The 27,169-nt window shown below is 41.8% G+C and overlaps 1 protein-coding gene across 1 annotated transcript in view; it reads right to left on the bottom strand.

Moving 5' to 3' along the window:
- LOC132393532 (neural cell adhesion molecule 2-like) overlaps positions 1-25,100 on the bottom strand; it is a 1,581,614-nt gene extending 1,556,514 nt beyond the window's left edge. The window contains exon 1 of the mRNA XM_059968913.1: positions 24,985-25,100. Coding sequence (XP_059824896.1) covers positions 24,985-25,036 — 52 coding nt within the window. The 5' untranslated portion in view covers positions 25,037-25,100. The remainder of the gene's footprint in view (positions 1-24,984) is intronic.
- Between the last annotated feature and the right edge of the window lie 2,069 nt (positions 25,101-27,169).

Raw genomic sequence — 27,169 nt, 5'->3', positions numbered from 1 at the left:
CATTTCCCCTTGGACAGCATTCAGCTGAGATTCTTAGCTAAAGCTATGGAGAGAGAAGGCAGGAGAATGGGGTTGAGAGGGATAATAAATCAGAAATTATGAATGAATGACAAAGTAGCCTTGATGGGTCATGTTGTCTAATTCTGCTGCTATGTCTTATAGTTCATGTACTTGGCAAGGCTAACACTTATAGTCCAATTGCTTAATGTCCTGGAGCCAAATGGTTCCGCTCTCCATTTCGGAGAGCAGCCACAAATCCACTGAATTGGTGGGTCTGGAATCAAATAATGGTCAAAGCCGTACAAGAATAATTGAGTGACACCAGTGAACCAGGCAGGCATTAATGTCAAATGTTGTTTAATGCTCCATTAAATCTTAATGAGATGTTTCCAGACATTGTGAGTTAGTTCCAGCATTAGCCTATTCAACTGGATTGTTAGTCTGGAGATATTATCAGTGTACTGCTGTACTCTATTCCTAGGGGGAGCCCTGGCATGCCTGAAGTTCTTAAGTAGGACAACATATAGCCAGCTGGTTGGCAAGGCAGCAGAGAACATTGTGCCAGGGGCAAGAAAAGGGCAAAAAGAAAGAAAGTAAAGCACAAGCCACACTGATTACTTCCTTGGTTACTCCATGTCCTGGCAGTCAATGCTTGGAAAATAGTGCCCCTTCAAGTATCCGCATGTGCATTGAAAAAAATTCAAGCCATTCTATTTTTGTCCCGTTGTAAAGGACAGAAATCAATTTTAAGTCCAAAGCACGATCATATCCTTGGCTCTTTAGATTGAAGTGCAATAGATGTTGATTCATTTTGACAGGAGGTCACATTAAAATTATGTGTTAGCAGACTTGGGTAATAGGAAGAGACAACCCTCATTCAGCCTCCTGAAATTTGGAGGCAACTCAAGAAAACAATGCAGAGATTGGAGTACTCTTCAGATTGGTCACATTGTCTAGATGTGTTGGATTCCAAATACAATCCAAAGTGTTCAGAGCAAAATGCAACCATATTCACGTCATATACGCGATGATTCAGGAATTTCTCCCTCTCTGCCATCAAACTTCTGAAAGAATAATGAACGCATAAACACTACCTCACATTAAAAAAAACACTAATTTTAAAAATGTATATTTATTGTAATATATAGTATTATTATGTATTGCAGTGTACTCTCACTGCAAAACAACAAATTTCAGGACTTATGTCCGTGATATTAAACCGGATTTTTTCATCCTTTGACAATGAGGTTTTCATCTGGAATGAAAAGGGAGAGAAGACACCATATTCATGTTCAAGCATTCGGGGAGAACACAACAGAAACATTTTCATCAAATGCTTAAGTTGCTTTCTTGATCAGTTGGCCTTGTGGTTGCCTACTCCTGCATTTCAGTTTTCTCAATACAGAGCTGTAGAAAAAATAAACAGTGCAAAAAAGACAATAGTGAGGCAGTTTCTAAAATTGATCATAATATGAATTGCACATGCCATGATAATACCATGTGACATGAGCTCACTTTGCTTAATGTAAACATATCAAGTTAGGCTCACATTTCAGACTTCAGCATCTTCCTTTGAATTAATTTCACATCTTAAATAGTTACATAACAGATCTCCTCAAACTCAATCCAACAAGTACAGCTGCTGGAATGTCTTCTTCCTGATTGCATCAATGCAGGGCAAGGATAGATCTTCTGAGATATTGATGCCCTGGAACTTGAAGCTGCTTACTCTTTCCACTGCCGACCCCTTAATGAGGATCAAAGTTCAAAGTACAATTTATTATCAAGGTACGCATATTACCATATACCACCTTGCTAGTTATGCTTTTGTGCCTTCATAATTACCCTCTAAAATGCAGGAGCCATTTTTCTCTGTCCCTCAAAATGAGAAATTCAATCATATTACAATAATTGCTAATTAAGACTGCTTTGCAAGGTCATTTATCAATCACATCATATTAACATGTTCTATGTAAGCCTGCTCTGCATTTTGGGAATCTATCCCAACACCACTATGTACTTTTCACCTTGCCATAAAGGTCTACGTATTCTTCCAGTGTTATGGATATTCATTCTCTGCAGCCAGGGGGAGGGGAGGGGGGCAGGCACTCTTTTACCAAGTTTAGCTTTCTAAACACAGCAGCCAACTCTTCCAGGAGTCAGAGAGTTGATTTTGTTTTGTTAAACATCCAATATCTCTTGCTTAGCTACTTATAACGAAGTGAAAAGGATCCTTGTTTTCCATTATTTAAGGAGTTTACTTTGGCTTAATTAAACAATCCATTCACCTGGCCTGATGAATGCAACTGAAAAATATCACTTACGAAGTCACCAAACAGTTTAAAAACAAAAAAAAAAATGGTATAAACGTTAGAGAGCCGTCAAACCTGTTAGCAATGGTCAAGGAACAAGAAGCATGATAGCAAGACAGGGCGACTAGAAATCATTCCTCGGCCTTCGATTTCTAAAACAGATTTCTCATTTGTATGCAACTTGTTGCTATGTCTTTTTAGCTTATAGGAATTGTAACAGTGGTTTGGAAATCCTTTGTTTTAAAAATCATGAAAGATTTCCAGATTGCAAATAAGATGAGACATTTAAATCTCAGGTTTTTTAAGAACTATATTTGAATGAGCATCACTAAAAATAAGTAAATAAACTACTTCACCAGCTGGAAGTACCTCCTCCTTGGTTGGGAGGGGAAGCCTCCACTCAAATAGTGGTTATCAGCAGCTAAACTCACTGGAGAATAAACAGGGAAGTGAACTAATCTTTGACGAGTAGATGGCTACTCTTTGGTGAGGGTGTATGTCGATACCATCAGATAGTTCTTAAGATCTTTGTTTGAGTTCAGAGCTTCACAGAAAGCAAATCCAATACTGGTAACAAAACCACTACGTGACTAAATTCCTGAATGAGAGTGTTTTTTTTAAAGTGGACAGTTCAGGGGTGGCAGAGCTTGGGCAGGATATGCACCGACGTGGAATTGTCACATGGTCACACGAACAGTGAAAAGTTTACCTTGCATACTGTTTATGCAGATCAATTCATTACACTGTGCATAGAGATAGAACAAAGCAAAACAATTACAGAATGTGAAGTGTAGCAGCTGTAGAGAAAGTAAGGTGCAAGATCGTGACGAGGTAGTTTGTGGGGTCAAGAGGTCAAGGGGCCAATTGCCCCATCTGCAGGAAGATGAGCAGAAGTTTCACCACACATTGAGGGGGAAAAAAAAGGGGGGGCATTTGTCAAAAGAGGTTTTCTAATGACACTAATCCAATGAAAATCTTCAGTGCCAGATTTCCTCTTCAGACGTGTGCTTTAGCAGGATTAGAGTAACAGAGCAAGGTGCTGCAGTAACCATGCTGGAAACACTACTGTGATCCATTCCCAACAGAATAAGGTGCAATCATTTTTACATTATCCTTCAATTTAGTTGCAATAATTTGAAACTATAACAAGTGCAAACATTTCCAAGTATTTTTGTGGAAATCACCTTTCCTCCAGGGCTCTGCTGTCACTTGTACCTCTTTTCTTGACTCTGTCCATTTTTGTACTTACAAAGTCAGATTAGGCTATAAGTGAGAAAAGTAACTGGAAGTGAAAGTTGATCTAGGTCAACCTTGTTCCCGTTTCCTCCCATGTTCAAAGATACATGGGTTAGTAGGTTAATTAGTCACATGGATGTAATTGGGCTGGAAAGGCCCATTACAGTTCTATATTTCTAAAATAAAAATAAAATTTGGCTTTTCTAGGGAGTGTTCTGGAGTTAGATTAGATAGCAAGATATTAACTTCAGCAACTAATCTTTAGACCTGAGTGCAGAATGCAGCCCTGGACAATATGTTCCTACAGCTGTGACAGCAGTTAATTGTAAAACCAGACAATGCTGATTAACATTCATTTGCTGTGTCTGGAGTGTGGGTGAGAAAGAGGTGTGAAAGTTATATGCAATCCAAAAAGAAGCATTATAAATACATGGCAAATATAGAATTGTCCTTTAATCTTTAGCAGATAAAATGTCATGTAATATTGGGTCAGACAGACCTCTTCCTACAGAGAGCATCTCATTTTGTTAAACAGAAGACTTTGTCTACCAGCAGCATCTCTCCAGGGCTTTACTCACATTACAACAGCTCCACACGTAGAGTGCTGATGTTCCATTTCATCCAATTACCCAGTCATTGCAAAATTATTAGTCCAACTGGACCAATGGAAATGTAATCCAACTCTACAGCCAGAGAGATCAGAAATTAACTTCAGCCCACCACGTTTGACCATGATCACTAACTTCACCCCGTTCCCCAAGTATAATCTTTCAAAGCTCAAAAGGACATTTGTGTACACACCCCCCCCCCTTGAGATTTGTCTCCTTACAGGCAGCCACAAAGAAACTCAGAAGAACTCATTAGAAAAAGACAGTGAAGCACCCAACGTGCAGAGTGCATAAAAAACACAAATCATGCAAACAGTATTTTGAAGAAAAGGCAGTCCTCAGTTACAAAGCCCAGAGCAGGCCACAGCATCAGTTTAGTGCACAGCAGAATAAACACCACAGACCCTGCAGATACCAAATTAGAAATGTTACAATCAGAATAGTGAAATTTGTTATTTTATGATAGCAAAACAAAGGCAAAAATCTATAAATTACAAAAATAAATGCAGAAGAGAATAAAAAGCTTATTGGCTGTAGAAATTTGATGATGGATGGGACAAAGCTTTTGTGTTCTCTGTTGGCCATAGTGTTTATGTTGTTGAACCAGGAAAATTCCTGGTGATATTTAACCTAGAATATTCAAGCTCTCAAACATCCCCGATTCAGCACCATCACAGACCGGGACTCCCAAGTCTCTTAGACAATACAGAGCCTGGGCAAAGGGAAATTTTCTTTAGGCATTTGCAGGAACTTGTGATCCACAGAGAAACTGCATATTAAACATCTGTGCTGGACTGGATCCAAAGTACCGAGTGTCCAGAATGAGCAAAGCTTTCCATCCTCAGCACCAGCATCTCCCACTGCAATCTCCATGGATAAGAGCAGTGAAGCAGAACACTAAATAATATGGTTTTGCAGACACTATAAACTCAGCTGCACTTTATTTTGAAACCCAACATTACCCTTTGTACACAGTATATGATTGATGCCAATTTCCAATTTTAAGGCTATATTTGCAATTACATACACAAGAGATTCTGCAGGTACTAGAAACCCAGAGCAACACACAAAACATACTGGAACAGCTTAGCAAGTCAGAAAGCATCTATGGAAATGAATAGAGATAATTTTTTGTTTCAGGCGGACACAGTTCTTCACGACTGGAAAGGTAGGGGGAAAAGTCACCAGATTTTTTTTTTGAAAAAGGATGGTGTGAAGGGGAAAAGAATAGCTAAAGGTGATAGATTAAGTTTGGTGGGAGGGATGGGAAATGAAGTAAGTTAGGTGATTAGTGGAAAAGGAATGTTATAGGAGATGACAATGGATGATGGGGTGTGGAGGGGGAGCAATAGCACTGCCACCAGAGGGATGTGATAAGCAGATGAAGGGAAGAGGTAAGAGGCCAGAAAGAGCAACTGAAGTAAGGAAGAGGGAGAAAAAAATATCAGCAGCAAGTTGGAAAATTTGATGTTCATACCATGAGGTAGGAGACTATCTAGGCAGAATGAGGTGCTTCTCCTACAACCTGAGCGTGGCCATCTTGTGGCAGAAGAGGAGGCCATGAAATAACGTGGCAGAACAAGAACAGTGATAGGAATTAAGACATTTGACAACCACAAAATTCCACTTTTTGCAGGTGGAGCGAGGTGTTCAACAGCGTAGCTCGAAGGGCAGGAGTCTATTCTACCCTGCATCTCAGTCAAAAAAAAATAAGGCAATCCCCCAATCTACATCAGGTCTCAACGACGTAGAGGCTGCAGCATTGGGAGCAAGGTATACAGTGGTTCAACCTAGATTCGTGGTGTAGCTCAAACACATTTTGTGTGAGGCTGAGGTCACATACAGGTCTGGACTGTGGGTGCAAAACGGTTTATACAATTGCATGCTGATATGCAATTATATTCCTGCCCAGATGGAGGACAACATACCAATATGCAACTCCCAAAAGGCATTTCACTGGTACTTATCAGAACAGTAAAGAAAATGGTACTGCTTAAAAGAAAACTGCTAAGAGCAGAGATGAATTGTCAAGTTCAAGAGATTTAGGATTTGAAAATCCATTGAAATAAACCATCCAATTAGAACAATTGAAGAGAAATGCAATTCCCAACAAGAAAAAGAGGGCTATGGGTAACACTAGGAAATGCTTGGCACAGCATAGTGGGCCAATGGGCCTGTATTGTGCTGTAGGTTTTCTGTGTACCTAAACCTGTTTAAGTATACAATTCCTTTAGAAAAATTACAGGGCTGAATAGTAAAAATATGGGAAATTAAAATAGTTATGTCGGTACAAGTAACTTTGAAGTTTCAAGGGTCGTCAACCTCAATTGTTTTACCAGCGTTCTGTAGCAGGGCAGCACAGTGGTTAGCATAATGTTTTACAACGCCATCTGTATATGAAAAAGAACAGGGTTTAGTTATTGTCACTGTAACGAGTTTGGATATACTTCCCAAAACAATGTGTGTCCTCTGCGTGTTCATTTCCTCCCACATCCCAAATGCATATAGGTTAGGGCTATTGAGTTTTGGGCATGCTATGCTGGTGGGGGGGGGTGGGGTTGTGGAGGACGTATGATGACACTTGTGGGTTGTTCCCAGCACATCCTTGGATGCATTAGTCATTGACAGAAACAATGCCTTTCACTGTTTTGAAGTAAATGTTACAAATGAAACTAATCTTTAACATTGGAAAATGCTACTACACTCCCCCCCGCACACACCCACAGCCCAGACACGTATGTAACCTCAGTCTCACACAAAGTTTTAACTACACTTAGTTGCCACTTTTAGATATTTGTATTAACAAGGCATACCCAATAATCAGCCTATTGTGTGGCAGCAACTCAACACTTAAAAGCATGCAGACGTGATCAAGCAGTTCAGAATGGAGAAGAATTGTGGTCAAAGTGACTTTGACCGTGAAGTAATTGTTGGTGCCAGACGGGGTGGTTTAAGTATCTCAGAAACTGCTGATCTCCTGGAATTTTCACACACAACCATCTCTAGAGATTACAGAGAATGGTGTGAAGAACAAAACATCCAGTGGGCAGCAGTTCTGTGGGTGAAACTCCTTGCTAGGTGTCAGAAGAATGGCCAGACTGGTTCAAGGTGACAGAAAGGCAAGAGAAACTCAAATAACCACACGTTATAACGTTGGGTGCAGAACAGCATCTCTGAATTAGATGGGTTACAGCAGAAGACCACAGATATGCACCTAGTGCCCATTTTATTCAGTTGAGGAGGTCCACAAACTGGCCACTGAGTGAATAAGTATGTGTCAGATGATTAGCAGCCTCTGTAATCAAGTCCAGAAACAACTGAATTTCCCAACATCTGCAAGACACTACTGATGAAATGCACTGCTTTAAAAAAAATGCTTAAAGTCCAAATTAATTACCTGTATTAGACATGAGTCAGTGCTTCAGTCAGGAACAAAAATATTGGCTGACATTGCTATTTATATAAAAAGGAATTTAGTGACTGAATAGTGATTATCTGTTGTATTCTGGTGTCATTAAATTAACTTTTCTCCTGTAATTCATGAAACTAGAACTGCACATCACTGTCAGCAGCAGCATCCATTATGCATCCTGACTGCATTTGGACCAAGTAGCTTGTTTGATCATCCCGGAGTCCCATCAAGAGTCAACCATGTTGATCATGCAATCTATAGTCACATATTGGCTAGAACTTCAAGGATCATCACTTTGAGGTAGAGGCTTGTGAGTTCCCGAGATCCCAGAGAACAATGCTGTCTAGAACTCAGCTCCTGGTAAGATCACTCACGGCAATAGGGTGAAGGGGTGGGGGGGGGGGGGGGGGAGGATCCAGAAAAACTGTTCCTGGATCCCTTTCCATCAAGGACTGTGTAGAGGCTGCCTGTGCATTAGCTTCCCAGTGTTAAACAAAGTCACACACATAAATGGAATAAACCCCTCAGCAGATCACAATGTGCCCTGAGTGATTGCACTACTTTGATTAGGTACAAACATTGAACAGTAAATTTGACTTCGCAAGTAACATCAAGAAACTGTAACCCTGCTGTCTGTATTCCAAACTACCACTAAAATACCTCAATGGTATTTAAAACTCTACCTCCAGATCCAAGTCTCGGTCTTCCAATCCAACAATGTACCCACAACGTAACTACACTGTGGACTCCGACATGGTTTGAAGTTCAGCCAAACTATTCTTGTTTTCCAAATCTGGAATTTCAATCATGTTGTCCAGAACATGAGAACTGCTAAAAGGAATTATAAAAACCTGAGGCAGCCATGCAGTCTACTATGTCTGTGGCAGTTCTTTGAAAGAGCTATACGATTCATCCAACTTCCCTGCCCTTTTCCCAAAGCCTTACAAGTATTTTCCTTTAATAACTTATTGAATTCCCGTTTGAAAGTTACCTTTGGATCTGTGTCGGTCCTCATTTCTGATCATACATTAGTAACAATCACCACATCCCATTCTTTTATATAAAGCAATCATCTGATTATCGGGCCACAGTTATTGATGCTCCATCCACTGGATTCCTTAATTACTTTCACCAATAAAGCCTAAACAAAGACTTGTGCAATCACCCCTCAGCTTTCCGCACTCCAAGAAAAATCTCGGCTTCTGTATTTCCACATTATTAAATTGCTTAAACCCACCAGATCAAAGGCACACTTTGTTCATCTAATGAGCATTTAATTGTCCAGAAGAGCCTGAATGTAGTATGCGAGGTTACCTGTTTTCTTGGGGAACATTCCTGCTCGAACTTCAAGGCACATCTCTCGCTACAGTTCTCCTCCACTTTCTCTGTATTTATGTTGAGCTAAAACCACAAGGCTGATGCCAATTTTGCACCAATTAGTTCTGAAATACAGGCGGCGAGTCAATACACACCAGAAACCCAAATGAAACTATTCCAAACTCATTTGACTTAGAGGAAGCATTATCAAATCCCACTTGGATAGAAAACCAATCCTTATCACAGAGATGAAGGAAAAGTTACTGAACAATTTAACGATAATCCACAAGGCTCAAGTCCACACTTGTATTCATCCTCTGTAGGGACAAAGCACAAGGAACTCGCTTCCCACACCTCTTTGACGTCCTGCTGTCAGGCAGAAGGCATTGCAGCACAAGAACCAGAACTATCAGGCTGGCTCGCAGTTTCTTTACCCAGGTAGTTAGACTTTTTAAAAAAAAACCCTGTTGTCACCCAGTACACCATTCACTCTGCTGTCCCTACTCTCACTCATCCTGCAGTGAACAGGTCTTACATTTTATTGACGTTCTTTCACATTTATACCACTGCTTGTTTTATAATAGCCATCTTACGTTGTACTGCCTTACATAAATATGTCACACTAAGTCAACCTGTCAAACTTCATGCCACCCAGGGAATTTTGCTAATATTAACTACACATGCTGTGCATGACTATACGAACTGTGCTTATTTACCTTAGCCATGAGAAGAATGTTTTGTTTAGCTGCCTATATGTGCATGGTTGAATGACCACTACACTTGAACTTGCAGTAATTGACCCTGTCACCCAGAATCGATTCCACTATCCAACAAGCTCAGAACAGCCATGATGTTGCTCTCAGCTCTATTTTCCTGCTCATTTTGCAGCTTTCTAGTACTCTGCAGACCAAAAGAAAACTTATTTCAGCCTCTCATACATTTGACAACTCCACCTCATTACTCTGGGAAGGCAGAGAATTTCCAATCTTCAAAAGGTGGTCTTTAATTTCCTTTGTAAATAGTTCCTCCAAGAGGACCACAACTTGATGTGGTTTGGAGGCTTATGTGCCTTAATGACTCAGAGCACTATGTTGGCTGCAGTCAGGGCTTTATGTTTGGTTCTTGGTAGGGTCACCCATGCCAAGCAGGTCAAAGGGTAGATGCCAGACGAATAGTGGTTCATCAGTCCTCCAGTTTCAGGGACTCAGCTGAGGGGTAACAACCCCGACTGGTCAAAACAAAGTTGTTACAGAAGCAACAATGAAGACTCCTTCTATATCCAAGTGCAACGGTGTTCCCGAGTCTCCATCTAGGACTTTCATAACTGACTGTAGTGGAAACCAAGAAGAAGCTATTGACATGATGAAGCAAGCCCTGAACACCACCAGATATTGAGGACCTTCACTGCTGCCCTAAACACCAACAGCAATTTGAAATGTTGTCCATATCTGTTAATTTTAGAATCCCAGTGGAACAATTCAGCATTTACTTCAACCACTTCCACAATGTTTCAATACCATGGCCACATTCTTCCATGATAATGAGCAGGGACCCAACCTGCTCAATATTTTCTGGTAGTGTTTTGAACTACCTGCCAATTAATACTTATTGAATCAGGAGACCAAGATCATAAGCAATGCTAGACACAATCTTAAAGCTCTGTACCATGGTAACAAGACTTAATTATACACTTTCCCTATTGCAACATGCAACATTCCATTTGCCTTTTAATTACTTGCTGAATCAGCATGCTGACGACATTCCATGCAAGTGGACAACGTACAGCCAGATTTGGGAACAGTTTCTTTCCAACTGTGATGAGACTGCTGAACGGATCCTGACCCGGATCTGGGCCGTACCTTCCAAATATCCGGACCTGTCTCTCGGTTTCTTTGCACTACCTTATCCTTTTTTATTTTTTTGTTTATGATTTAAATTTTTATTATATTTACTGTCAATTTGTACTCCAAGGAGCACGAAGTGCAGAATCAAATATCGCTGTGATGATTGTACGTACTAGTACAAATTGTTTGGCGACAAGTAATAATAAGAACACTCCACACCATAACATTCTGCAGCCTTCCTCTAGTTGGACAATATACAGTAAACACACCAATGTGGACAACTTCATATTCACCTATATTGTGCTCCTCTGTCAAAACTTTTGCACACACTGTCCCTGTGTAGATCTACCTGTTCACAGCTTACCCCTCACCACCTCCATAGCGGCCACATTATTGGGTATACGAGTGGAATCTGGCGTGATCTTCAGCTGTTGCAGCCCATGCACTTAGAGATTTGATGCATTCTGCATTAGAGATGCTCTTCTGTACACCACTGTTACAAAGGTGTGGTTATTTGAGTTAGGTCACCTTCCTGTCAGCTTGAACTAATCTGTTCATTCTCCTCTGACCTCCCTCATTAACAGTGCTTTTTCACCCACAAAGCTGCCACTCACTAGAATTTTATCCCCCCCCCCACCCCATTCTCTGTAAACTTTAGATAATTGAGTGTGAAATCTGTGGTTTCTGAGATACTCAAACCATCCCATTCTGATGTTTGGTCTGAACAGCAACGGAACCTCTTGACCATGGCTGCATGTTCTTATGCATTGAGTTGCTGCTGCATGATTGGCTGATTAGAGATTTACATTAACAAGATGTACAGGCATACCTAATAAAGTGGAAATTAGGTGTACTTGTGCATCATCAGCAACTGTGTTTTCAGAACACCCAGACTCTTCATCCAAGTCATTGCAATCTGTACCAAATAGCCAAAAACCCAGGACTGATTCCTCTGGCAACTCATGCAATACAGATTGCCAAACTGAAAGCAACCAGTGTTAGGCAGCCAATCCTCCATCCATACAAGTATATCAACTGCAAGCCACAAGTTCCAACCTTGCATGGTGCCCTGATTACATCCTAAAATTCCAATTAGCTTTCATCTATCCTGCTCATTATATCCTTGAAATCTGAATATGTCAAACAATGCCCCCTTCACAAAACATGTTTAATCTGCCCGCTCACATCATAAACTTCCAAATGTCTTGCCGCAGGTTCTTCATAAAACTGATTTCAGCATTTTCCCCACTGACAGATGTTAGGCTAAATAGCCTGCAGCATCGTACTTTGTGTCTGCTTCCTTCTTTGAAATGTGCAATGTATTTAAATTTCCTGATCCTTTGGAACACAGGGCAGGTTTTGAAGATCACAACTGCTGATATCCCACCCTGCAAAAATTCATTTTAGGGAGGTAGCACCACCACCCCCGCCCTCCACCAGTCAACATCCAAGGTGTATGTATAAAGGACATTTGATTATGAAAGAACACAATTTATTTGATCACGTATTTTTATATATATATATATATATTTATATTTATATTAGGTGTGTGTATATGTATATATATATATATATATATATATTTTTTATATACACACATATACACACACACACACATTGTTGATTATTTTGTTGGCAGTCTCAGTGCTAATAGCTAAAGGCTAATGCAAATAGCTTTTCTATTTCTTTTGCAAACTTTCCTTGTACCGTGATGTGGCTTGCTTGGCAGATTTGAGCATTTTGCCTGAAGTCTCAGCTTCACAGCAGTCTGTGTCAATGAATTTGTTAATTTTGCAAGACATCAGAATCACATGTGTTTTGTGAGACAGCCGACTTCTGAATTCTGTCTTAATGTGACACACCATGCTGAATGCCCTTTCTACATCACAATTAGAATTTGGGTTTGCTAATGAACAAATGACACCTGTTAAACTTACCTCAACATGTCTTTTACAGTCATTTAACCCACCATGGGCAATAGAAAAGCCACTGTTGCAAACAGTGCAGTGAGCAACACTGTCATTATTTTGACACCTATTAGGCAGGGGTACACTTTAGTGTAGTCTGGGCTGAAGTACGTTTTATATTTTGTTTTTTTGGAACACTCTGCCATGGCGCTGCCGGACACTAAACTGAACTGATGGACAATGAAAGAGAGAGATCAACTGTAAAGCCTGCCCACAGAGAAAATTGATAGGTCTACTTAGCACAAAGAGACCAATCAGGATGCTCTCTCGGTATGTTTGTCATTCACGCTCTCTGTCTCTCTCTCCGCCCTCAAAAACAAACAAAACAATTGTACATAATTTGCGGGTGTCAAGGAGCCACTATTAATATGCGGGAGACTCCCAGAACCTCCAGAAGAGGTGGGAGGTCTGCAACTGCTTCTTGTGATGTCCTAGAATGCGGGCCTATAGATCTAGGATCAGAAATAGAATCAGGTTTAATATCACTGGCAAATGCTGTATTGCTGTTGCAAAAAGATAAAAACTATAAATTACAATAAAACAGTACTGTGCAAAGGTCTTTGAGATTATATATTACCACACACTCATACACACTAGCTGCGGTGCCCAAAACCTTTGCACAGTACTACATTTATCAACTTCAAGCAGAGAGCGAGTTTGTAAGTCTGCTGTGAGCAAAGAATGTTAGGAATGGTGAGGGTGGTGCAAAGGAGAGTGCTAGGATGGGGGGGGGGGGTGGAGGGAAAGAAGAGGAGGGTGGCATCAGTGTAGACACACCTACCTCTGAGACACCAGGAAAGGTCTGTAGATTCCAAACAATTGGAATATTGATTAGGGAATGTCTCTCTGGTGCTTCATGCTCCTTCCCTCTTTTCTCCCCAACCATGGTTTCCCCTCGGCCTGCTCCTTTCCCACCCCTAGTCCACAACAGACCTGTATCAGAATCAGGTTTATCATCACTTGCATACATCAAAGTTGTTTTTCTGCAGCATTTCAGTGCAATACATAGAACTATTCCAATACAGTGCAAAAGTCTTAGGTACCCTAGCTATAGATGTGCCCAAGTCTTTAGCACTGTACAGATATACAAAAATTGATTAAGTATTGCAAGCAAAAGAAAAAAGTGAGTTGGTTGTGGGTTTATTGTCCATTCAGAAATCTGATAGCACCGGGGAAGAAACTGTTCCTAAAATGTTGAATGTGTCTTCAGGTTTCTGTACCACCTATCTGGTAGCAAGCGATGAGAAGAGGGTATGTATTAGGTATCTGTGTGTGTGTGTGTGGGGGGGGGGGGGGCATCCTTAACAACAGATGCAACCTTTGTTTTACAGCATCACCTTTTGTAGATGTTCTCAATGCTGAGGCAAACAGTACCTGTGATGCAAACCCACCCCCGTCCTGTTCATTGGACCCTCCATACCAGATAGTGATGCAGTTAGAAGGCTCTCCACAGAGTATCTGTAGAAATTTACAACCCTCTGGTGACATACAAATCTCCTTCATTTCCCTTAGTGTGCTCACCACTTTGTTCCTGGTCATTGTTAATGTTCCTCTCAGAATTGCCCCTTAGGATGTTTCTGATGTCTTAATAACAAAAAAAATTGTTCTAACATCTACTGTTCTCTTTTCGTTTTCTCTTCACATTTCTATTTCCCCTCTCTCATCCTTCAATGGAGGAAATTTACACAGGCTGCTCTTAAGTACACTCAGTGACCACTTTATTAGGATCAGGAGTTGAAGGCGGTGTCGTCTTGTGTTCCTGTAGCCCATCCACTTCAAAGTTTGGCATGTTGCGTGCTCAGAGATGAAACTTTTCTGAACACCACTGTAGTAACATGTGGTTAGTTGAATTACTGTCAACTTCCTGTCGGCTTAAACTAATCTGACCATTTTCCTCTGACTTCTCCCTCATTAACAAGGTGCTTTAATCCACAGAACTGCTGCTCAAGGGATTGTTATGAATTGCACCATTCTCTAAGTGCACAGACTACTGTATGTGAAAATCCTAGGAGATCAGCAGTTTGAGATGTTCAAACCACCCTGTCTGGCACCAATCATTCAATGGTCAAATTCACATTTCTTCATCATTCAGATGTCTGATCTGAACTACCGCTGAAACTCTTGACCATGTCTGCATGCTTTTATGCACCAGATTACTGCCACGTGACTGGCTGATTAGATATTTACGTTAATGAGGTGTACAGGTAAATAAAATGGTAGCTGAGTGTATACAAGTCTAATTTTCACTTTAATGTTAAGGGAACTTGATTTTATGTGAAGCTGTGCATAACTCAGGGACGGCCTTCCCTATCCTGATGTTGAGGCTGAACAACAACTGATTCTCTTGACCACGTCTGCATGCTTTTTGCACGTGTTGCTCCCACACAATTGGCTGATTAGATATCTGCATTAACAAGGTGCACAGGCATACCTAATAGAGTGGCCATTGGGTGTATCTGTGCATCATTGGCAACTGTAGTTTCAGATCATCCAGACTTTTTATTCAAGTCTTAGTATAGATTGGAAATGGTCAAAGACCCAGCACTGATCCCACATGAATGGCCAACTAAATATTTGCATTACTGAGCAGGTGAGAGGTGTACATAAAATGGTCACATTATTAGTATTTTGAAAAAGCTATAGTATTTTGTGCTCTTTGGTCATCTTTAAGAATATTTTGGAAAGCAATAATTTTAACATGATATTCATTTTCCTAACACAAGAACTCTACCAAATAACTGATTAAATTTCTCAATGGAATTTATCCACTCTTGCAATCCATTTCCCCAGTCAAATTTAGCCAAGATTACCCTCCATTCCTTTACAAGTGTCTCTCAGTTTCAGACAAGTTCCTTAAACTCAAGAGTGAAATTCAAATGATCACTCATCTTAAATGGACCAAGACCATTCGTTGGTTTCATTGCACTGTATACCAGGAAATCTAAAATGAGATCTCATTTGTGCGCTGGTTCCACCCCAAACCATTCTGTCCTGGAATTTACACAGGGCTATCAGGGCTATCTTTGCCAAGTTGCACATGGAATATTATACCATATTTAGGCCCTTTGGCCAGGAAGGAGTGCTGACTTTTAATCTTTACCTAGAACAGTCTAACACTTTCCTCTCACGTAAAACCTTCCATTTTCCTTTCATCTACACCCTATCTAAAAGTCTCGTGTCCATAATATATCTACGCAGCCATTCTGGAAAAAAAAGTAATAAACCTTACCTCTGACATGCCCTATACTTTCCTCCAATCAGCATAAAATTAAAAGACATGCAATACAAGAGCAGAATTAGGCCATTTAGCCAATTAAGTCTGCTCCACCATTTTATCATGGCCGACCCATTTCTCCTCCGTCTTTCTGTCTAAAGAAATTCCTCCTAATCTCTTGTTCTTGTCTTCGTATTCTTAGGCTGTGTATCCTTATCATAGACTTGCCCCCTTATGGAAAACAACCTGTCCACATCCAATCTTTCAATCCAGACCTTTCAAAATCTTTCAATAAGATTCCTCCTCATTCTTCTTAACTGCAGTGAGTACTGGCCCAGAGATATCAAATGCTCCCCATACATTAACTAATTTCTTGCAAACCTCCTCTGGACACTCCCCAAAGTCAGGGATTTATATATATATATATAGATAAAAGGCTGAAAACCTACCCTCAATACTCCAAATGTGATCAGACCAATGCCTTTTAAAAGTCTGAGCAAGTTAAAAACTTTTTTTAAAAGAAGTTTTAGTCCTGTTGAAATGAATGCGTGGCAACTCCATGAGGACAAGGAAATGACTGCAGACCTGAACAATGTACAAGGCAGTAGCCCTTCTGTAATGTCTATTCTGAGAACAGCATGGAGCAGGCCAAGTTTAAATACCTTCACAAAGATAATAATTAGCACTTAAGATCAGATTAGATAGCAATTTTTATATTACTGCCCTCATAAAACTATTGCTGGGAGAGAGAGTTATTTCATAGGATTAACCTATCCACAATCAGCATAATGTTAAGTGTGCTTGCTTCCAGTATGGGCACCGATGATTAGCATGACTGGTGGCCAAAGTCAGATAACTAGTGTTCAGTGACCACAATGCCCACCATCTACAAAATACACAGCAGTAATTCAATGTTGTCACCAAACCCAGAATGTAGAGAAAAAGTCATCAGGAGCATGGGAATGTGTTAGGTACTAGAGAATTGATTATTATTGCATACTGTTCTTAAAGAGATTATTACAATGCATTGATGTAGAGTAATAGAGTGTTACAACCCATCCAATCCATGCTGAACTGTAACATCAGCTTGCTCCTGAACCATAGCCCTCCCAGCTACGCGCTGAACCACATTTCTCTCAAGTGCCGAAATCAAACCCACACCCACCATTTCCACTGGCAGCACATTCCACGCTGTCACCACCTCAGCTGCCACCTGAACAGTCCAACTCACCCAACATCAACGGGGAGAAATCCTGCTTGCAGTTACTCTCAGGAGGCCAAGGCAAAAAAAAAAAAAAATGCAGAATAAAGTGCAAAAGCCACAGTGAAAGTGTAGTCCAGGTAGACAATAAAATGCAAGATCAAAACAAGGTAAATTGTGAGGTCAAGAGTCCCCATTCTCATCCCTCTTTTCTAGTGTAATTTAAAAAAAAGCCTTCTGAGGATCATCACCTTGTTGCAGAGAAGAGGTTTAAGAGTTCCCGAGAGCAATGCTGTCTGAAGTTTGGATCCTGGTAGGTCCACCCGTGATGGTAAGGTCGAGGGGAAGGTGCCTGTGGAGCTCATGAAGATGACGACACTTCACAATGACAGTGAAGTGGAGGAAGGCAGCACAGTGAAGAGTCCCCAGTCATCTTGCAATCCACGCCACTGGAGCCCAATTCGTCCCGGACAGTAGGGTGGCTGCCCGTGCATCCACATCCCCACATTAAACAAAGTCATGCACAGGCATTCTCTATTAATAGATTAACCCCTTGGAAGAACATGATACTTGACTTGGATGATCATACTAATCAAAAAAAAAACACACATAAAACTCTAATCTAGAAATAAAAATCCACGTTCTTCAGTCCCTTTGGGATTGGAAACCATCGAGAGAGTTCCCAACACAAACTGCAGCACTTTGGTAGGGATGACCTGCCTTCCAGAACAAGCAGCTTCACAGGTGACATAGACGCACTTTAAGTACTGCACAGAAAGAGGGGGCTATTCAACCCATTACACCCATGCTGGTTCTTTGAAAATGTTTCTCCCCCTCCTCAGCAAGTTATGCAAAAGAACATTAAGAATTTAATTTGCTTCAAAAAGTTTCAGATCACATTCTATTGTTACTTTCAGACAAATCTCTGGCCTAAAAAGCAAATTTAATATATGGTCTTCCATTTCCTTTTGAAGTTTTTCTCAATTATTTTAAAAGACACCAGCTCAGCTGAATAATCATCCCTTCTCGCAGCCAAGTGAAAAAGCTGTTAATTATAATATCCCAGCATCAGCTGACTCACCACCTTCTGAAGAGTGGCAAACGCAACAAAGTTTTCCGTAATAATAAGGAGGAAGGTGGAGAGAGTTAACAATAGAACCTGTCCACCTCGACATTATGGCATAAAATAATGCAGGTCCCACTATTGTTCTGGGATGATGCAAATTACAAATAATCAAGTAATTGCTATGCAAATCGATAGGATTGGCAAGAAGGCATATGGTGCGATGGCCTTTACTATTCAGGGATTGAACTCAAGAGATGCAAGGTAATGTTGTAGCTCTTCTGTCCTCTCCTGTCAGACTTCCCCATCTCTCTTTCTCCCAGCTCTTTACTTCAACTGTCCACCTTCCGGTTTTACCTATCACCTTATGTTTCTCTCTCCTCTCCCCACCTTTTAAATCTACTCAACTTGTTTACCCCTCCAGTCCTGCCAAAGGGTCTCAGCCCAAAGTGTTGACTTTTTCTCCTCCCCCCCCCCCCCCCAATAGATGCTGACTGGCCTGCCGAGTTCCTCCAGAATCTTGTGCACTGCTGGGAATAGTGCTCAGTTCTTGTCACCTCAATATAGGAAGGATGTAAAGGCTTAGAGCATGCACCGGTGATTTACCCAGATGCTGCCTGGATTAGTAAGCATGGCTGCTGAAGAGATGTGATAGGCACTTTTTTCTCTTTGGAGTGATGAGAGGTGATCTGATAGAGGTGTACATGATACGAGGCACAGAATGAGTCAAGAGCCAGATACTTCCCCTTCCTTCAAGGCAGACATGGCTAATACAAGGAAACAATTTTAAGCTGATTGGAGGAAAGTACAGGGATGGTGGTGGGAAGAGAATATCTGAGGCAAGTTCATTACACAGAAACCAGTGGGTGTGTGGAACACACTACCAGGGGTGGTGTTAGAGGTAGATATATTTAGGGGCATTTAACAGACTCTTGGATATGCATAAGGATGATAGAAAATAGAAGTAGATGGCTATGTATGAGAGAAGGCTTACATTGAACTTAGAGTAGCTTAAAAGGTCCATACAACATTGGGGGCTTAAGGGCCTTGAGTGTGATGTAATGTTCTAATGAATATAAAGACTGCAATAACAGAGGAGATGCAGTCATAATATGGACATGGAAGGCTCCAAATACTAATCACCAAACTATTTCAGCAAAAAGATTTGGTTTAATAATAATTGACCAAGATATCATGGAAAATTGTTCTTTTTTAAAAAAAAAATCAGCTGTCTGAAAATGTACTTTTGAAAAGAATGCAAATTCAAGTGCAGCATGCCTGAGTTGCACTGTACCTATGCTGGGATAGAAACAATCCTTGTCGTTGCACCCAGACAGTAGACTTCAGGTTGATGAAAGTGGTTCACACTTCCTGCCCCACAACCTCCAGTAAACTATAACACAGAAGCATTCAGAGGAGCCATAAATAGCATTTTGTCAAAGCAGCTTAACAAAAAAGAGAGCCAGGTCTGAAAGTAGACTGCCAATCGTACAACTGAGTTATTATCAGGCTCCCACCTTAGCAAAGCAGCAAAATTTCCATCACAATTCAGGTTTTAGAGAAAAACATCTCTTTTGAAGATGCAATCTGACATGCAGTGTGTAACCCATATCCATTTTATTGCAAGCAGGATATGGCGATGCTTCATGATCGAGTATCTGCTGAGTGCAGCTTGTATCAGATATGCTGCCAAAATGTTTACTGCAACTGTTTTAAGCAATATTCTGGGAATCTGTACACATGTGCCAACAATAAAACACATGAAGAACTAGAGAAATATTAATACTTTATATCTACAAAATATATGTGCCTAACCAGAAACAGAATCAACACAAGGATCAGTTCAGTGCTTATTTTGTCGAGATTTCATATAAACTATTAATTGGTATTAAAGGGCATTATATCCAAGTAACTTTAAGTAACTTTACCACATCTCCCACTGTTGACAGAAGAATTGGCCCATGATAAATAATTACAAAAGATTGTTTTCTGAACTCTTTGCAAAAAGACAAAGTGTGTTCCTTGCTCGTTGTACTAAGGCACTCACAAATAGGCAAAAGCTAGAGGAATCATAGTGCTTTATTATTTTTAATAGCCTGATCAAAATATGTTCTTGTCTGAAAGAGCCCATGACTGATCATTGATGCAAAAACCTTTATTACTTCATTGCCATTATTTCTAAAGTACTCACTGCCATAAAACATTATAGATATTAATTCAGGTTTCAAATAGTGTACAAGCTCTATTCACTGGTTATTTGTGTTCTTTCAATAACACTTGGAGGTGTGTGTGTGTGTGTGTGTGTGTGTGTGTGTGTGTGTGTGTGTGTGTGTGTGTGTGTGTGTGTGTGTGTGTGTGTGTGTGTGTGTGTGTGTGTGTGTGTGTGTGTGTGTGTGTGTGTGTGTGTGTGTGTGTGTGTGTGTGTGTGTGTGTGTGTGTGTGTGTGTGTGTGTGTGTGTGTGTGTGTTAGTGTTACAGACACACACAACTCTCTCTAAAAGGAGGCTGTGAGGCGCTCCTTCCAACTGCTAACCCTGCAGGTTACCCTTGGGCAAGGTGTAGTGCTGTACCCGCTTCTTAGACTCCACCCCCTCCGATCAGGGTCACGTGAAGCCATGTGCAGATGGTGAAATGAGCAGCCGGTGCACATCCCAAGTCCTGGTTATGCAACCACTGAGATAGGCAGACAATCTCTGAATTGTATTGATAATGGCTGGGGTCACCCACCTTATGAAGGCATTGCCCAGATGGCAAGCCACTTCTGTAGAACAATTTGCCAAGAACAATCATGGTCACGGAAAGACCATGATCGCCCAAGTCCTACCACAGGGCACATAACGAACGAGTATATATCAAAAGGACATCTTGTTCTCAAGTTTGTGCAAATATAGACAAATACATTTCTGACTAATGATATACAAAACAGAATTAGCCACTGATTGGACAGTACAAGTTCTTCCCAGGATTTGAAATGTGGGCTCAAAGTTGAAAACAAAAAAAAACTAGCTCAAGAAGTCGCAAAGCCTCAATGCATGGGAGGAGGGGTGGGGGGAGAGAGAAAAGAGAACCATCAGTACTTTTGCTCAACACACAAAATGCCGGAGAAACTATGGAAAGGAGTCGATGTTTCGGACCGGGACCCTTCATCGGGAAGCTCGTGTCGATAATGCAACAGCGAGTGAAGAATAGACCCTGGATCAATAGGTAAAGTGTTGCGCCCGGATATATACTAGGAAGAAAATTACCATCATTGCATCCCATTCACTTTGTGGGTGGAGGGGTCAGTAACTGCTAAAGGTACTTGTCTTATTACGCAACTGACCTTTAGATTAAAAGCAGTTAAAAATATAAGACTAAGAAAAAGTCAAGCTTCATAAAGACTGAACCACCTTCGTTAATAGTATCAAGTTATTTTCCACACAAGCGATTAAAAACTAGCGTACTGTCAGAGCGGGTTGCTCAAGCCCAAATTTAAAAAACACTGCGTCAACATCAGCCCTAATCATTTTTGCCAAACAGAATGGTGAAGGCGGTTTAATTACGGGACGCAAGGCAGAGTATAAAACTCACATTGCAGGAACATTGAACACCAGACACCCCCCCCCATATTCAAAATAAGTCACATTACCATCCTAAATCTCACCAACTCCTCCAGTAAGTCAGACACCGAATTCAAAATCAATCTCCTTTAATATTTACTACTAGACATAAGAATAGAATTAGACCATTCAGCAAATCATCTGTTCCGCCATTCTATCGTGGCTGATACATTATCCCTCTCAACTCCATTCTTTTACCTTCTCCACATAACCCAGGATGCCCTTGGTAATCAGGAACATATCAACTTTCGTTTTAAATATACCCAATACCGCCACAGCTGTCTGTGGCAATGAATTCCACATATTCACCACCCTATGGCTAAAGAAACTTCTCCATATCTGTTCTGAAGGGACATTCTGAGGCCGTGTCGTCTGTCCTAGACTCCCCATCCATAGGAAAATATTTAGGCCTTTCAATATTGGATAGGTTTCAAAACGATCCCTCCTCCGGCGAGTACAGGCCCAGAACCATCAAACGCTCATCAAATTCATCTTGATCAAGCGCCATGGAGTACAGTGTAATTTCTAAATACTCACCAACTACAGAAATATTTACCAACACATTTCACCTCCCAAATAATCACAGGCGCACGTGCAGTTTCTACTTGAAGCAGTTTCCATAGCGGTTAACTCTCGCTTTCTCTCCTCAGCAGGCAACTAAATAGCTTCAAAAGGGGCAATTAACCGTTTGAAACCATTCTGTGCAGGTTAATCGTGGCCAACCGAATTGAAAAAAATAAACTCATGTCTACCATACGTGAATCATCCCGACTCTGGGCGTCTTTCAAGTTGAAATCTATTCCTTCTCTTTCTAATCCTACACAAACTAAAATATCCTTTCTCTGACCATTAATATAACTACGGCTGCCTCTCACATCTCTGATAAGAGTCAATGGCCCCGAACCAATTAGCGATGGACAATTCGTCCCCATTTCCCGCCAGGACTCAGTTTTTATCCAGTGGAATCCCTTCAATCACAACTGTCAAGGCATGTTCTATCCCTCCCTAATCCCGAAGTGTGAATGTGTCCAACCGCAGGCCCTTCGCTGAGACCTCCGATCGTTCACCAGCCCCAACTGATTACTTGCAGCGAAGAACCATTACGCTCAGTTAAGGAGGGATTTGAGTCGGCGGTGGGCGAAATGTTGATTTTTATACCGTAATCTATTCAGTGCTGCGGAAACCGAAGGGAACAGACAGCTCATACCAATTATCACCAGAGACTGGTTTCCCCGTTTAAAGCTTGCCTCGACCCCCTCTCCACTGAAAACCCAGGAGTGTGGCGAGGGATAACGGGCTCAGAGCTACAAGGACTGCGAGCTAATGCCGGCTCGGGGTCCTCCTTGCATTTAAGAATATTTGCAACTTCACCAGGTGCAATAGCAATTAAAGGAATGATGGGTTGATTTGTACTACGTCATTCGTAAATATTGCCATCTGTGTGTGTATCCCGCTGCCCCACGGAGGTGAACACAACAGATGCGGGGTTAAACTTTTCAAGGAACATTTGGGGGCGAATGTCTTCAAAACCCGAGTCAGCACTTTGCCGCTTCAGAGGCGCATACATCGACGCTGCCCCTCATTCGACGCACATGTCTTCCGTACTTTAAATCACTGACAGAGAGTTGAGACCCCGGACGTGTTGGGCAGGGAGCTGGGTGGGGAAAAGCAAAGGACAGACCGACTTCAAAGCGCGGCGGGGTGAGGGATTTACGAATAATCCGATAGCCCATTCAGCCCAGTCTCCCTCTCCCCTTCTCGTTCTCCGGTCCGTGTGTTCATCCGGACCAAATTGCGCCGCTAGCAAATCTTTCTTCCCCACTACCAATGCTTTGGACATTGTTAGGAAAGACAGTGTGCCACGCAACAGTTTGACTTTCACAGACTGCGAATTGTACAAGGTTGCTTCTACCGTGTTCCGTGTCGCCTGCATTTTTATCACGGTATCATGTATTTCTTTGCACTCACCCCCCCCCCCCCATCGGCTTCTTCACAAATAGGCCATTACTTTACAATTCAGTCTGTAACTAGACAGTGTTGACATCATACTACGGATCCTGCTCTTTATAATAAAGATAAATAAGACAAAGGGCGTATAACAAGGGTAGTATGTTATGGGAAACACCGTATTGATCAGAAACAACTGCCTACGCAGATTGTTTCAGCAACACAACCCTAAGAGCATCAATCAACAGATAGATTCGTGGGTAATAAGACTGGGTGCAGACCATTTCCCCTCAAATCTCTCCTCAGAACACTTTTCCCGCAGGACGGGTCCGTTGCTCTGGAAGACCCGCTCCCCCCGTGTACGATGAGAATAAAGTATTAATTTAGAGTTTGCTCATGAATGCAAAACGCACGTTTGGAGAAGACTTTTCATGGGATCTTACAGCTCCGCATCGCCCCCTTCTGAAGGGAGCCGCACGCTTCGGGCGAACGGCTCTCCAGTCGGAGACGCTTCACACCAGCTCGCTCTGCTCAAACAAGCGCGCCGGGTTTAAGCTCTCAAGCGGGGCGAGGACTGCCTCGGACACCGCTGTCACCCACGAGTTCGCCCGCAGTGATTGCTCGAGGCTGCGCGTCAACTAGATTCAGGTAACGCGGGGAATACACTTAGGACTTCAGGTGTCCCGAATGACCACGTCAAAAAAGTCTAGACCGCACGCAGCTTAACAACTGCATCTTACCAATTGCAAAAAGTGCCCGTAATATAGTTGTTGAAGCTCCGGAAAAGGGGAAAATGTCTTACACATTTGTCTTAATTTTCTCCAATATGAAGGAGCGATAAAAATACACGTGATGTACAAACTCTTTAGAATCCCCGATGTACCAGCGAGTAACGTTAATGGGCGATTGACTGCAATTTACGGGGGCTCTGCTCATCGGCCCTGATTTAATTCTTAATGACGAGTAACACAAAGTTAGAGGAACTCCACTCTTACACTTCACTGCCTCCAGAATGAGCGCCCAACACAAACATCTGCACAGTCCCCTTCTCAAGCAACCAACATCTGTCACAATAGTAGCCAATAACACCGACGCACACCTCGTTGACAGTTTAACATTAAACAGCCAAAGACGAGATTTCGAACAACTCTTCAATATGCATCCTTTTCTACAATCTACTCCGGTGTTCATTTCGAACCTCGCACTGCATTGCAGTCAATGCTTCTACCTAGCTATTTACTATCATTTATGAACATTCTCCTACCTTCCCCAATGCAGATGAACAATCCGATTAGGTACAGCGAAGCGAAGGTCATTTTTTTTTTCCTTAAGAGCTGGCCTTGTTGCGCGCTGACAGGTCCCGGAGAGTCGCTTGCTCGTCTGCCAGAGCCCTCCCTGAAACTGGTGCTGGAAACGCTGCCACAGTGAACTATATCGCATGCCAGCCTCTGCCAGAATATCCTTCCGCGGCGGGGCGGCGCGTCGCCTTCACACTCCGGCAGAAAGTCGGGCCAGTACAGGACTTGCTTGGAGCGGGAGTGTCTGTACTTAGAGAGATAGAGTGACGGGAGGGTACGGTGAGAGCAAGAGGTCGATGGACGGAGAGCCAGAGATCTGGAGAGAACCAGCTAGGGAAGGAGCAATTGATACAGGTACATTATAGTTAGGCATATAGAGGCAGGTATAGGTATAGAGAAAGGCATAGGGTATAGGGCTATCCGTGTGTGTTTGATTGTATAAATACATGGGAGGCAGTTGTGTCGACGTTGGTAGATCAGTGGAGTTAGGTTAGTTAAAAGGTGTAGATTGAGAGAGAGAGAGAGAGAGGGGGGGAATGGGACGCTGTGAGTTGAGGGTCCCTGGAATAAATAGGTGGCAACTAGTCATTTAAAATAACTATCAACATCGCGCCGCGTCTGTCTGAACCATTGCACCTCCCGTCAATGTGTTTTGTTACAGCTGCCCCTGTCCCCCAATATCACAGACGTTATGGACCTCCCTGGCGGATACAGTCTGCGGATGAACCCTGGGCTCTGAGATTCGAGGGTTCCCAGCGGCTGACAGAAATCTGATCAGCCCTTGAAAGGGGAAGGGTTGTCGCTGCAGTTTGGGGGGGGGGGGGAAACATACACACAAAACGCGCGAGAAAGTTTGTTTCCATTTCACGCAGATGGAGCGAGAGTCGGTATTTATCAGGCTTTGCCTGGCAACCATAACAGTTCTTCTGAGAATGGGAAGTAGCTTTGTAAAAGATACCGTGTGCGTTTCCAGATGCATCTCCTGCGGGCTGGTGTTGTCTGTGGAGGGGCTACGGGTTACTATGAGCGGGCGACGCGTGTTATGTAGTTAACAGAGATCTTCGGAGACCGGAGATAAACAGGAGTCGTCCCTCTCAGGTTAATTACGGAAGACTCTTGTGGTTAAAGGGACCCGATCCGCCCTAGAGACTGGAAAGCCACAATATCCGGTTCAATAGTGCCGAGGAAACAATCAGCAGGTTATCAGTTGCGTGAAATTGGCACCGTTTCTAAGCATGCCGATATTGTACGTTTAATGTGTTAACAAACAAAACAAAACGAGCTGAAAATTTCACTAATTTCAGGGCATCCAGTTATTCAAGATAATTTTAGAAGTGAAATAGTGTAAGAAAAACAATCGAAATAAAAAAAAATACTGGTTGGAATTTAACCGTGCCTCACTTTTAAAGATACTGCATAATATGAAGAATATTTTCAATATTTCAATGTTTATCTTTTAAATTTTGGATGGCAGTTCTGCAGATCTTGAGTGATTTGCAAATCGGGGGGGGGGGGGGAGGGAGAACCTGCAGTTGTTGAAAGTTTGAGGTAACTCAGAAAATGAGCGGGTTAAGCAACGCTAGATCCTTTCTCCAAGCAGTAAAGGCTGATCAACACCTCCGCGCAACTAAACCACCCCTGCCACACTCCCCAGCACCACTACTTTACCATTTCCTGTCAGAGTCATCTTATGTACAGACACTATGGACATATAATCAATCTATGTATATAAGCTATCTTACCTATTTATATTTATTGTCTTTTAATTATTGTGTACTTTATTTTGTGTTTTTCTTTGTGCTGCAATGGATCCAGACTAAAAGTATTTTATTCTCCTTTACACTTGCAAACTGGAAGTGACATTAGATAACCTTGCATCTTAGGTGTTAGACTTGAAATGTTAACTCTGTTTCTCTCTCCTCCGATGCTGCCTGATCTGTTGAGTTCTTCCAGCACTTTCCCTTTGCTTATGTGCTACTGTTTTGGAAGGATGTTGTAACATACTGTATTTATGATCTGTGTGAACACGTAAAAAAAAATCTCAGTTTCAACATTCGGTGGAGCTTTAAACCGCAAAAAAAGAGTACTAATTATTTGCAAAGGAGAATCATTAGGCTGGTGCTTGTGATTTGGGAATTTAGTTTCATTGAG

This window comes from Hypanus sabinus, chromosome 4, assembly GCF_030144855.1.
Source record: "Hypanus sabinus isolate sHypSab1 chromosome 4, sHypSab1.hap1, whole genome shotgun sequence".
Classification (NCBI taxonomy): Eukaryota; Metazoa; Chordata; class Chondrichthyes; order Myliobatiformes; family Dasyatidae; genus Hypanus; species Hypanus sabinus.
This window is presented reverse-complemented; position numbering and strand designations above follow the sequence as displayed.